At 40.2% G+C, this 13896-nt stretch overlaps 1 protein-coding gene across 1 annotated transcript; it reads left to right on the top strand.

The window, feature by feature from the left end:
• LOC112560430 (WD repeat-containing protein on Y chromosome-like) lies at positions 1-13157 on the top strand. The gene is made up of 16 exons (XM_025232296.1): positions 1-263; positions 649-1290; positions 1927-2207; positions 3054-3276; positions 3706-3996; positions 4760-5078; positions 5932-6222; positions 6474-6726; positions 7093-7349; positions 7808-8050; positions 8578-8754; positions 9097-9321; positions 9438-9521; positions 10315-10491; positions 11345-11464; positions 11842-13157. Exons 2-16 carry the CDS (start codon positions 920-922, stop codon positions 12115-12117), a joined length of 3588 nt encoding a protein of 1195 aa, XP_025088081.1. The 5' UTR covers positions 1-263; positions 649-919; the 3' UTR covers positions 12118-13157.
• Positions 13158-13896: the final 739 nt, after the last annotated feature.

Genomic DNA, 13896 nt, shown 5'->3' on the forward strand with positions numbered 1-13896 from the left:
ATTCCTGCAAGATGCGGTCAGGATGTTTGGCAGCATGAAGACGGAAACAACGTTGGCTGGTGTGAGTTCGCCACACATTACACTTTTACGGCACAGAAGCAGAACAGTTCAAGCAAGTAGTCAGTGGATTTTTACAGCCGTGATTACTCGCAATCAAAAACCTACTTTCCTGCAGAATGGAAAAAGGAATAAAAGGATGGAAAAGAACAATAGAAAAAACTACAGAGATGGGTGCTGAGCTTTTAAAAGGAATTCTTCTCTCGGTAAAAGCATGTTTTTTGTTTGTTTGCTTGTTTTTTGTTTTGTTTTGTTTTTTGTTTTGTTTTGTTTTTTGTTTTGTTGTTGTTGTTGTTGTTGTTGTTGTTGTTGTTGTTGTTTTGCATGCATTTTCTTTCAAACTGTAGATCCAAGGACAGCAGAGACAGAAGTTTAACTTGCTATTGAGCCATACCCTAGTACACCTTTTTTTTTAAAAAATGCAATTCTCTGAGTTCTACCAAATAATAAAGGAAAGGTTGATGAAGATCTGTTAGATATTAGCATTGAAGCGACAGAACAAGCAATATACTTCTGTTGCCTGCTGACATCAGAAAAACTTTATTGGGGTCACTGAAAGGTATTGCTCATTCACGTATCGTCTCTTTACAGATGTGTTCACTGTCCAGATGTTTCGTCTCGCTGAATCTCGTACAGAAGATCAGGTTACTTCAGGTGACCCAACACTGAAGCCGAGAACGATTTGCTGGGGCCTTCCTCCTTCTTATGTCCTTAAGTCTAAGAAAGCAAGTTCGGTAATACTCACCCACGCTCAGCACCTCGTCTCCCTGAACAACCAGGACTGATTTCGCACAGTGGTGAAAGAAAATGGTGCGCCTATAGCGCTACATACTACTAGCTTCGTCCCTCTGAACCGTCGATCATGCATCCAAAGGATATTATCCCTTCGCGGAAACACTCCTGGGCCCTAGCCGACGCTAAAAGTTTCTGTGACATCGACTTCGTGAGCCTGCAGAAGACTCATGAGCTCTTCCTGGCCCCCTGGGGCGGCGCAGACAGAGGTCTGACCAAGCAACAGTTCTGTGAAGTGGTCAAGAAGACTGTGTGCAGCCAAATGACGGACGAAGAAATAGAACTGTTGTATTCTAAGATAAACGCTGGCAGCTTGAAAAAAATCTGCTGGAGTGACTTCATCGACTGCGTGTTCCAGAAGATAGTGGAGCGCGACAACTTCGATCAGCTTCTTCAAATATCTTCTCTCTTTGAGAATTATTTGAAGTTAGTACACACACGGTACGTTTAGGTTGATCTTCATTTCTAATATAGTTAATACTTAATATACGGCGATGATTCGTTAGGCAGCAGGTGAAATTCCTTGATAGATGGTACATGCGTGAGTCTAAAAGTGTTTTTGATCGAAATGTCTCTTTAATTGGAGAGGAGGTTCCTTTCAGTCAGTAGGTCCTGCATGGTACATACGGTCTTTGTATGAGCTTATAAGTTTGTCGAGTTTACTTAATAATACTTATTTTGAGTGAATAGGTCTTTATAAATTGCGGTTAGGTCCTTATAAAAAAAAAGATAGTTCCTTATTAGTGCTTTTTGTGTAATGTGCGCTTACATTATTCTTCTCACGCTCCACACCTCAAAACCTCATCATAGTCCTGTCTGAATCTAAGGTAACATAACTATTGTTGTTTTAAAGGAAGGAGAGGTTTCCAATCGCAGACCTGAAATGGGCCAGAAGCGACCATCTGCCCCACAATCGAATTCGTAACAGACGTTGCGTTTATCATGTGTTAAAAAAAAAAAAACAGAAAAGAATGAAAATAAGAATAGAAGTATATAATATACCTGCTTTGGGGTGTCAGCTTCATTAGACTAATGCCATGGTTTGCTTGTATACTATTATTTCATGCTTGTTCAAAGACACTTGGATCCGATAGTGGCCATCTGCTTTGTTCCTCGTTTGAAGAATACGTCAACGATAATCGACTACACCAGGGGGAAATACTACATGCTCGGAAAGGAAGGTGTAATTTCAATGTGGACAATGGGCATAAACTTGTTAGGATATCACTGTATTGGAGACTATTACCGAACCACAACCCAAGTAAGCTATGTGGACATGAAAACCTTGTACCCTTCCTCTCTGGTCGCCATCATCTCTACAGAACGCAACGTCACCTTCTGGGATGTGGGCAGTAAAGGTAAGGCTCAACGAACGTGTTTAAAATGTGATGTGAAACAGTTATTTGCTTACATGTTCTTCGCTACTGAACAATCGTTTTGAGTCCAAGTTTTTACAAAACCGGTTTTTAGCTCGCTGAACATTTCTCAAAACAAATTCAAAGGCGTGCGTAGTTTAGCATGTATTACAACTTCCTGTCGGCAAAGTCGTTAACATTACTGAACCCTCGGCCGTCTATTTTTCAGCTTTACGACATCGGTCGTCGTTAGTATATAGTATACGTATATAAGTATAGTAAAAGGCCATAGTTATAGTTTTCATAACACCACTGTGCGTCATCATCAGACTCCCACATTCTATCCTCCCTCCCACAAAGACAGTCACATACAGATAACGGACGTTCTCCCTCTGTGCTGCTAAGCAGTGGAACTCTCTTCCACATCACATTCGCCACTCGGACTCCAAGGTTTAAATTCAAACGCTTTCCGTAAACGTATCTTTTCACTAAGTACTATCCCTGAATTACTCTACTATACTTAACTCCCTCACAATCTGTCGGTCATGTTAACTATAATGTAACGACTCCATCTTTAAACTGTTCACGCACTTCCACACACCCATTCACACTCATTCAATCATCCATTTATGCTTACACCTAACACTAACTCACCCACTTACCAACTAACTGATTCATTCACTCGCATTCACACACACACACACACGAATTCACACATCCCCATTCCTAACCCCACCTCCATCCCCACTCACACACCTCACACACTTACTCAGATAGGCTAGCGAATGGACAGAGAGATGTCCTTTTTATCTATTCGGCATATGAGAAAAGCCTGCTTTGTTTTTCCAGGAATGGAGCGTAAATACTACATCCCGTTGTCTAACTGTCCCACGTGTCTGGAGTACTGGACCGACCTAAACTCTCGCTCACGTAGTCTGTTGTTCTGGGGCGACACTGCTGGTGATGTGCATTGCCTCGAGTTCAACGTCAACCGCAAAGGAAGTATTTTTATCAAGTCAGAAACAAAAGAATACCTCGAGAAAGTCCACTATCGTGACCTTCTTCGTGGAAAGTTAGTGATACCAGAAGCCAAAATAAAATTGTGCTTCATTTCCTTTTCTGACTAATTTAAGTCAAGAGTAAAGCTAAGCTCAGTTCTGTTGGCGTATCAGCAAAAAGAGCGGCGAAGGGTTGGTTGTTACAAACATGTTACACATTTATTTTTTATCTTCTTTAAGGACGCGACCTATCCTGGATTGACTTATTTCATTGACGACGGCTACGCTAGAGGCAGTCTGACTAAATTGTTCGCATGAATTTTTCCCTTTTCCAAAACTTATTTTAAAAAATAACTAAAAGAAGTAGAAGAAGAATTTAAAGTTGATAACAAAACAAGGATGCAAAAGTCTCTCATTTTGGAGCAACTAATCACCTCTAACGAAATCAAGGCCTACCAAACCGCATATTTTTCGTTTTACCAATGGTGGGCTGGTGTTGACAGGGTCTCTGACGTCCGACTGTACAAGATGGCCAACATAATGAAAGGGTGGGTGAAACAAGTGCTCTATCTGCCGGCCTGGGGCACCTTTATAGCGTGCAGCGAGTGCAACAACCAGCCCGTCTGCTACAGCGAATTTCGAGGGAGGAAGAAGCGGAGTTACTACAGTTGTCGCAAGGGCGTGACGAGCATTGACGTCAGCAGGCGGCTGACCATCCTGGTCACTGGCTGCTTGGACGCTACGGTGCGCCTGTGGAACCTCTTCCTGATGGATTCCTCCATTGGCATCCTGAGGTATGTCTAAGGCATTTTGTCACCCTTAAGAACTTAAAGCAAAGTGACTAACAGTTATATCGTACTATGAGAAAACATTCTACAAACATTAACATTCACTGTTAAGTAGTTTGAGTAAAGAATAGGAAAATGGGTGAAGGGAGGAGAGATTGAGCCACTTGTTGCATCAAAAAAAAAAATATATAATAATAATAATAACATTAACAACAGGACTTATATATTTCTAAAATTATGTAATAGACATGTTTTAACGTTAGATTCTGAAATTGTGCTTTCAGCTTTAATAGTAGTACGTGGGTGCACGTTTGTGTGCGTGTAACATATTTGAATACGTATCCAGTAAGTTTGTCATTTTTTTTTTTGTCTCCGTCAGTATACGTTCTTCCTGAAAATTCATGACAAAAATTAAGACACCTTTTTAAAATATTTAAATAGAATAAACTTTATATCCTTTTTCTTAATGCTCATCAGAAAGTTTTTCAAACTATGCAATGATATACAAACAGTTACAAGTCTGTCCGCATGTGACCTAACAAGTCATGTCAATAATTAAGTAAAATGTTGTAACGAACTGTAACTGACTGTTCTATAAAAAAATTAAGCAATTACACAAGTTTGAAAAAAACATGTTTTATAGACATTCTGTTTCCATTCTTTCTTTATTCCATTTTTTCCTTCTTTCTCGATCCCCTTTTCCCTTGTTCCTTGATGTTTTTAAAGGATCTCACTTCGTAGACAATTAATTTGTCCTACACGTCGTCAGAGGTCATCTTCGCTCTATCGTTGCCGTTGCGGTCCGTGACTCTACTGAACACGTCATCAGCCTGGACAAAGGTCACACATTGAACGTCTACCATATCTTGACCCACGAGTGCGTCCAGCGGCTGAGCGGACTGTCGACGTCTTTGATGGGCCCTAACCCTGCGTCTTCCTACTTCTACAACGTGGGATGCAACGAGTTCCTAATGGCTCACACCTCGATTGCCAAGACAGTTCCAAAGCCTTCTTACGCTGAGCAAATAGCTGTTCAATCACACGATTTCCCTCTCACTGGCGTGGTTTACAGCTCCGAGTTTCGCAAGGTGAGTCACAAGACGCCAACGACTGGACGTAAGATTCCAGTGACGTGAGACAAACGTTCCTCACACGCACACACAAGCTTTCATTTCTTGCTCAAAGCGACTCTTTCCTTTGGTGAGGAGGGGATTCAACTGGGGTTTCTCTTACATATTTTTGCCCGTTAGGCTGTGGTGCATATCAGGTTCAGCTGGTCATTTTGGAAAATTTTATACTGAAATACAAGCACAAGACATATTTTTAAAAACTCTGAATAACAAGGTCTTACAAAAAGGATTATAGGTGAAAATTAATTCAAACCGTTCCCCAGATTTTGGACTAAACGAAAATTTACCAGGAAATGTGTATCAAAAGTGTTTATATAACATTTTGACAGGAGAGTCATGTACTGAATCAAAAACTAAAGCCAACGAGTCCAAAAAGTGTAAATGTTCCGGTTCCCGTATCGTATCACTCCGACCAGTAAACACGCGGTTCTGTCTCCTTTAATTTGACCAAACTCCAAGTCAACCTTGATGACCGTTTGGTAATTTGGGATTACGTTAGGTCTAATAGAAAAAGTTTTTTTTATTGAAAATAAAACACATGCGGTTAAGGTTACTTTAAACAAGTTCTTACGATTTAGCTCCCGTTTGTGTTTACTTTTTACTTAATTATTCCCATAATTCAGGGTGACCAGTGCTGCCACACATTGAAATCGTGTCATTTATATTCTTTTGTTGTATCGGGGAATTACGAAGAATTATGAGCATACTTCTGGTGTCTTTGACCATTACACACAGTCATTGCTTTTGCTTCCGACGCAGTGTGTTCGCTCAAGTCTTCGCATTCTGAAAAGGTTGTGTCTGTTGACGACAGATCGTCAGTGTTTGTCGAGGTGGCATTATCAAAGTGTGGGACATCTACACGGGGACCGAGACGTTCCAATTTCATCACTTCAGCCCCCGCACTCCGCATAAGGACGTGGTGTATGAACCTGAGCACCACAAACTAGAAATCACTGCCCTGGCCATGGACCAGACAGAGAAACGCGTCGTGACGGGGGCTGCCGACGGAACCCTTAACTTGTGGAACTTCTCCAGCGGCCTCCTTCTCAACCACTACTCCCTGCCCGAAGCGGTCAGCGTCACAGCCATCGTTATGGACAAGGTAAAAGTTGCTGGGAAAGCGAGGCTCACAGCGATGGTTGCTAGGCAACGCCTAAGATGCTACACAAGGAGATCATGATGTTACCACCAGGCAAACATGCACACATACTTCATTTCTCTGGTTTCTATCTTGCCTGTTTATAATGTACATGAAGAGATCACTGCAGGTGATGTAGACCATGATGGCACTACCAATATTATCATTCCACGCTGCAAAATAGTTCCCAGATGGTCTATCTTCTGCTTTCAGAGGTATATTTACGCAACTGGCTGGCACAAGAAGGTGTACGTCCTCAACACAGAGGAAGAGGCTCCAACGAACATTTTCAGTCCTTGCGTCATGTGCACAAGGAGGACATTTTGTGCATGATCTTTATTCCCCAAAACATGCTGGTCACTGCCTCCTACGACGGGGATATCATTGTCGTAGCGCGCGAGACGGGAAACACGATCCTCAGGATAAATGCTTGTCAAAGCCGCTACCCAATAGTAAAAGACATACATGGTAAGGCTGCTCATATTTTCTATGCAAGTAAAAAATATATATATACTTTTTTTTTAAATAAACTGTGTACCATTTGGTCAACGTGAATAAATATTAGTTCCCACGGGTTCCTGCTTTTTTCTCTTTTCTCGTGATTACCTTTTTTATTTTAAGTCTTTGACCAAAAAGAACACCCGCAATCAATTCCTACAGTGTCATTCGGTTAGATCACTTTTAGCAATAAAGTGGCTTTTGAATTGGGAGCTGGTTTATTTGTCGCGTTAACATATCCTAAAAGTTCCCTGTCCAACTTAAGCCACACAAACACCACTACCACAAGATACAGACAAAATATTTTGATAATTGTTGAACGTTTTTCACGAAAAGGTATATTAACGACACCCACTGACCAGGTGGAACAATACTCTTGTGAGGAGGAGGACGAGTCATGTGCTGACGTCTTCGACGTGCTGACAGGCCGCTACGTCACACGGGAGGAGAGCGACGCCCAGACTCAGACTTTCGAGAACTCTGTGGACGCCATGCTGTTCCTCCACACGCGGCATCCCAACGATGAGAGGACTGCCACCCTCATCACGGCGTGCAATGAAGGGTGGATTCGGGCGTGGTCACTCCACACCAAGGTGAATTCAGAAAAGACGGAAAGAAAAGAAAAGAAAAGAAAAGAAAAGAAAAGAAAAGAAAAGAAAAGAAAAGAAAAGAAAAGAAAAGAAAAGAAAAGAAAAGAAAAGAACATTTATTTGGGTCGTGTTCTCATATGTTTATTACGTCTTTTTAATCCAAGGCTGTAGCGGTAGGTATCACAGAAAGAGAGAGCAAAAATAGAAAAAAAATCATTACATGCATGGCCTGCACACCATCGGAAACAAGATTTCTTGGTATTGTGAACAGATCTGATCCAGATGCAAAAGTCCCTTAAAGATGTTGTAACTCGCAAAAACCGTTGTACAAACAGCATGTTTGAGAACACCTCATCATGTTGGTCATGATAGGATCCATAAACTAGATGTCCAGGATTCATGGAAAATGTTTTTAAACGGGGTAGGACGTAAACATCTATTTATTTGTGTGTGTGTCCCAGGGTGGGCTGCTAGGCCAGTTCGCGGCAACAGAAAGAGTGGGAGAAATGGTGTTGGCCATGACGACCGACCCAGAAAACGAGTTCCTCATCACCGGCGACACACTAGGCTACGTTAAGGTGTGGGACCTGCTCCTCTACTGTAACAGAGAGGCCGAGTCTATTTCGGATGAGGAGCTCAAAGAGCGAGACGACGTTTTCTGGAAGAAATTTTTCTACTTTAGGTCTACAGTCTTGAAAGACGAGGTATGAAACAGTGTCACACACTACTGCCAATAAGCTACACTCACTGGGCACAAGTGAGCGTTCCTTTTATATGTTTGTATGTTTGCTTGTTTGTTTTTTGTTGTTTTTTTTTTTTTTTGTTGTTTCCACCCATATCGTGATACATTAGTTTACTGGAAGGACTTTAAGCATGGATCACCCTTCTAACATTATCCATCACTCTTTTACGTTGAAAATACATTTAAAACATACATAGGTTAAAAACTCCAAGCGGAAAAATAAACTTTAGGGGTAAAACGCAAATGACATAAAATATAGACATAATCTTCTAACGGTTTGATTCAGAGGGTACCGTAATATATGTCTCACAGATACGACAATCGACATTCAAATGCTCGCCAGTACAGAAATTTTTCCCTTCGCAACTTTCATCAATGCACTGGTCAGTCGAAGCACAAAAATGTTCTTTTTTAGCTTTAATTCACACTTTCGTCATATGATCTGACGGTGTTGACGGTAGGACAAACTACAAACATGATTTTTTCTAGGCAGCGAACGGAAATTACAGTCCACACAAGAGGCCGCCTCCACTAACATCTCAACCAAAGTCCACACTAAAGATTCCTCGGTTGTTGAACGTGTTCAGGGCAGATCGAGAGGCCATCACCTGCATCACATATGTGGCCAGTAGCGAGCTGATTATCACTGGAAGCACTGGGAAAATGGTAGGTAAGAAACATCTGCCTGCCACTAACTAGTTTTATAAATTTAATGCTTAGTATTGCGTCTTGATTTGGAGAATCGGAATGTTTTACAAAATAATGACCCTTGTTGACCATTTGGTCAATGAATGAATCATCCAATCGATCCAACAACGTTCGGTTGATAAATGAATGAATCTGAGGTGCAATTCAGCGACCAATCCGCCTGTTGATAATAAAGACGTGATCGACCGGATGAACAATCAGTGAACCAGACCATCATCATCGCCTGCTTTGCCATGTCGTCGTCAGATCTGACATCGAAGCACTCTTCAAAATCTGTACCTTGGATTTGTTTCTTCACAGGTGCGTTTGTGGCTGTTGAGTGGCCGCTACATCGGCACTTGCGGTGACCCCTGGCCCGACCTCATCGGTCCACGGAGGGTGAACGTCGCACTGCGCAGTCTTCCTGTCGACCTGCGGAGGTGTGCATCAGCGAGGACATTCAGAGTCACCAATACGGGATCCAGGAGCCGGCTGTGGCAAACCGCCATTTCGCTCATCAAGGAAAATCTTCGAAGATTTCGTCAAGTCTGGAACCATTTGTTTCCCACCATTCTTTCTGTATTACCTCGTTTTGCATGGCACAGGTAATAAATTGTCTCGGCCTGTACACGGCGTTTTATTGAAACTTCCTTGTGTTACAGGACCCCCAAAAAACACCTGCAGTAGCAGACAAAGAATATTATTCTGTGGAGCAAGCTCAGAGAATAGAAGAAGAGAGAGAAACGGTAAAACAATGGTTATCTTATATATGAATTTTTGAGAGTTTGCTTTTAAAGTCCTCACCGTCCTCACCATCACCAATCCTTTAGCTCTTACTGGTCGTTGGGGCAACTAACGATAATACCACAAAGTCCTACTGTTTTCTACTATATGAAGCGGTAAATGAGAGGCCAGTGGATTCTTGTCTGTTCCTGTCTGTTTTTGGTTTTGTTTTTTGGGTTCTTTTTTTTGTTTGTTTGTTTGTTTTTGTGCTGTGCAAGTCTGTTAACAGCAGCCAGGGTAATAGTATGATCCAATCATTCATTTGCTTCTCTTTCGTACCTTCTTGTTGGTGATATATTATCTTCTGTCAGAAATACAAAGAATATCCATGTAGGATCTGATGGACTGTGTTCTCTCTTGCAAGTCACTGATTCACGTATTGTATATACGTATAAACAACAGAAGATGGCGATTATAAAATGAAGATGGCCGGTAAACTCAAAATGTTTATTTTAAAATTGAGAGAAAGGTTTTGTCAGTTCAGATGTGTTTCAGTTAGGTGGTTACTGCTGTTTTCTCCTCTGTTTTGGAGAACACCTCTGGTTTTGAGCCCTCACCTGAGACAGCAGAACATAAGTATGTGGACTTGGCTCCCTCCCCCCTGTGACATGGATGTTCAGCTAACTGGTTAAGAGGAAAAACTGTTTTATCAATATATTCTCAACAAATAAAAATTTTCTAAAGATTTTTTTTTTAATTTTGAGGCTAGCATGATCATGCTAAGGAACACAAAACATAGTTTTTTGTCTGGCTCAGCATGAGGCAAGTGTGGAGCTAGAGGCTGTCAAGGGACAGATCAGCGACATTTTTGTCAGCCCTACCTGGCAAGACCCAAAAAAAAGCAACATACTGGGCTCAACATTCCGGCCTTATCTTCACCACAGATCAGGCCCAAAATATTCCCATGTGGACATGAACAAGTATTTAACTCAGGTAAGATTGATGGTGTATTTTGGTCCACTTTTGGGGAATTTTTTTTGAAACAAATAATAAAGAAATTAAACGGTAACGAAGAGAGAACAAAAGGATCTAATCTTCAAATATTAACAAACAAAAAACAAACAAGCAAAAAAAAAAACAACAAAAAAAAAAAAACCACAGCAGCCAAGCTAGTTGGAGTGACGATGTGGACAATCCACAACTTCTGGCGATAAAATTTCTTCATAGGTTTTTATGGATCTCTAGTACAGCTGGGACCCAACCGCTACATGCTGAACACAGGCACAGAACTCGGATGACCGTAGATAACCTAGAGGTCCTTGTCTTGAGTTTGGTTCTAAAATACTGTCCCATATGGTTTCCTTGTGTCATAGATGCGTGGACCGATGTAGACTTTCAGTGGAGATAGCTATGAATGTCCGATCTATTGTTATGGAAGTTGTATAACAGACGACAAAGCAATTTTTATCACTGTTATTGAGTCCATTAGTGGTTTTATTAATTTTTATTTTAAAAAGCATCAAAACATATCACGAATTTCTTAGCTTCTTAGGGTATTCACCAATTTTGTTCTTGGAAGATAAAGTGAGCAATATCTGAATTATCTGATGTTGTTTCTGTGTTTCTCTAATACCTTTTCTTTCTGTTGGATTGGAAATAAAACGATAGGCAAACTCTTATGTGCACAACTTCTCACGAGCACTAGTTTAATGATTCATGCAAATCAATCAATGGTAATGCTAATTATGTAAGCTTTTAGCTTTGCACCTGACGCCTGGCCTCTCACTGGCCTGAGACTTGCCTGACAAGAAGAGACCTGTAATTCTCACCTTCTGTTAACTTGCAGTGTCCAGCCTACCACATGATGGCTATGCACGACCTTGATGACAATGTAAAAGGTCCCACTCCACGCCCTGGCCAGCTTTTGGATCATCGCAAGGTCCCCGGGAAGAACGCCAAAAGTACCGTGAGTGCTTCTCATTCCTGCGGAAGGTTTAACACGGAGTCTGAAAAGAAAATGACGACTAACACAAACAAAAATGTGCATAGCAGGACATGAGCAGAAATATAAGGCCACTTTAAATAAAATGAATAGGTCTTTAACCAAAAGTAAAATTTCATCTTTGTTTGGATAAGGTGGAAAGTTCTATCTTTCCTAAGTAGTTATTTCTGAGTTTTGAAACCAGTCTTATTCCATTCTCATTGGATATTTTTTATTATTATAATAATAATAATAATAACTATGAGCGATAAAGGGAGATTTATGGATGGACTGTCAAAGTAGAGCCTCAGCAGAAATGCCTAAAAGATTTTCTTTTCAATTTAAATTTCTTTTCCTGGCAGCCTTCATTAAAACAAAGCTCCCGGCGTACTGTAAATGAACGGTGGAAAATAAGTCATTCGGTGGCATTAAACAAAACGAACAACGCCAAGTTACCTCCCATTAGGACGGCAGAAGACAGAGTTGCACCCTTGATGAGTGATAAAGTCTTCACGGGTCTCGACACTCAGAATGGTCCAGAATCTCTGATACACCTGCCATCAGCTGACAACAGCATCAGTCACAGGAAACATCGGAAGCTGTCTTCTAGGAGACAGACAAGATGTGAGCTCCTCTAGCAGCTGCAAAACGTAGTATCACTTACCTCCCTTGACTGCTACGTCACCGAGCATCGTCTAAAATTGTTCGTCAAAACTTCACTGGGGTGTCTCAAAGAAGCACATTCATTAATTCCTGTTAAATAAGCTTTTTAAACTTTTTAAATATGTGGTGTTTAGTTAATTAGTAAAAATTATTAATGTCGACGGATAGGATGGCGTTGCACTGCATTCTGAGTGACGTAAATCGGAATGGAATTTTTACCCGAACAATGTGTGTATAATAAGGCTCATTAGGGTGTGATCCACTATCTTCTCGAAAAGCAGGTTGACGTAAGTGGTTGCTTCATTGTTTCCTGCAGGAAGAAGGAAAGCCATTTATTGATTGATTTAACACGATACCTTTTTTTTGATTGAGTATTGATCATTTCTAGGGTCAACACTTAGCTCTTGGTGATCTTAAGTGGCAAAGGTCACGTGATTAGACATGGTTTTGATGTGCTCTTGCTGGGAAGAGGCCTGGCAAAATTGAGAGACTTTTCAAAGTCTCACCTTTCATGCACTTGGAATTTCAGCTTTCAACAGATAATTTGTCGGAAGTGCTCTATAGTGCAATGTAACTGAATTGCTTAATGTCATACACCAGGTCACCAAGTATACGGCAGATATTGTGAATGGATGCACATAAACTTTATGTGGAGCTAACCAATATTGGTTTACTTCTGCTAAGTGCTAGCTCATTACTGCTGTTGCTTTTTTTTTTTTTTTTTTTTACTTTTTTGCCAATATTTAGGCAATGTATATTGCTTACATTTATTAGTTTCAGAAAATATTGAAGGGGAGTTTTTTTAAGTATTGATTGTTACATATACACATACAGACCAACTTACTTATGTATTATCTCTTTAAAACCATTAATGTGATTAATGGTAATGCAGAACATTGAACTACTTTAAAAGGAATAGTTATATTGTGAACGTTATATTCTTATTATACAATGATTTGTTGATTGAACTATTTTGATAATATTCTATGAATATCTGTTTAAATAAACGTTTTTAAACTCACGACCTTTGCTCAGTAGAGAAAGGACTGAATGCAGTTCGAATGTGAGATTAATCTCTCGTGTTCTCGCTCTACAATTATCTTTTACTTTCTTAATGTTTATTAAAGTACAGAAGCAAAGAGGAAAAAATAATATCTTTCATAACCATCTACATTCCTTAAATCGTATTCATGGACGTTGGCAATTTACTCATGGGCGAAATTGTCCTGACATAAATAGGAATGTAGCCGTTACGCTACTCGACAGGAAGATTATCTACCGATTCATGGTCCATTGAGAAGGTGAAGATATTTAAATGATCGTCACAGAGAGAATTCATGAAAATGGGTGTCGTTACACAAACTTTTTGGGGTCAGATAATAAGGCTTAAAACATAACTAAAACGAGAAACATAAAACCATTATATCTAATTTATTTGTTAGGTGCAGAAAAAAATCAGTACTGTCTTCAGCTAAGCTAAATCAAGCCCGATCTCAAACACATTTACCGTATGTTGGCAACGTAAATGGATATTTTTTGTGTGCATATGAAGTTTATTGTCACTTTGAGTAGAAAACAAAACAATTTTCCCTAATTTTTTTCTCACGCACGTGTGCATCGCTGAATACAGCTGCGCTCTATGTAACCTTTCAGATCAGCTTTGTAAAAATAAAATAAATTAATGTTAGGTTCCTTTTATTTTTTTTTCAAGCATTACTGAATTGACAAGTGTGCATGTGTGTATATTTGTGTGT

This window comes from Pomacea canaliculata, linkage group LG1 (assembly GCF_003073045.1).
Source record: "Pomacea canaliculata isolate SZHN2017 linkage group LG1, ASM307304v1, whole genome shotgun sequence".
Lineage (NCBI taxonomy): Eukaryota > Metazoa > Mollusca > Gastropoda > Architaenioglossa > Ampullariidae > Pomacea > Pomacea canaliculata.

Bases quoted from the DNA above. Each gene is read 5' to 3' on its own strand.
- LOC112560430 (XM_025232296.1), top strand. From the start codon at position 920: ATGCATCCAAAGGATATTATCCCTTCGCGGAAACACTCCTGGGCCCTA. The intron at 1,291-1,926 runs GTACGTTTAGGT...GCTTGTTCAAAG, and splicing joins TTGAAGTTAGTACACACACG to ACACTTGGATCCGATAGTGG. The intron at 5,079-5,931 runs GTGAGTCACAAG...TGTTGACGACAG, and splicing joins ACAGCTCCGAGTTTCGCAAG to ATCGTCAGTGTTTGTCGAGG.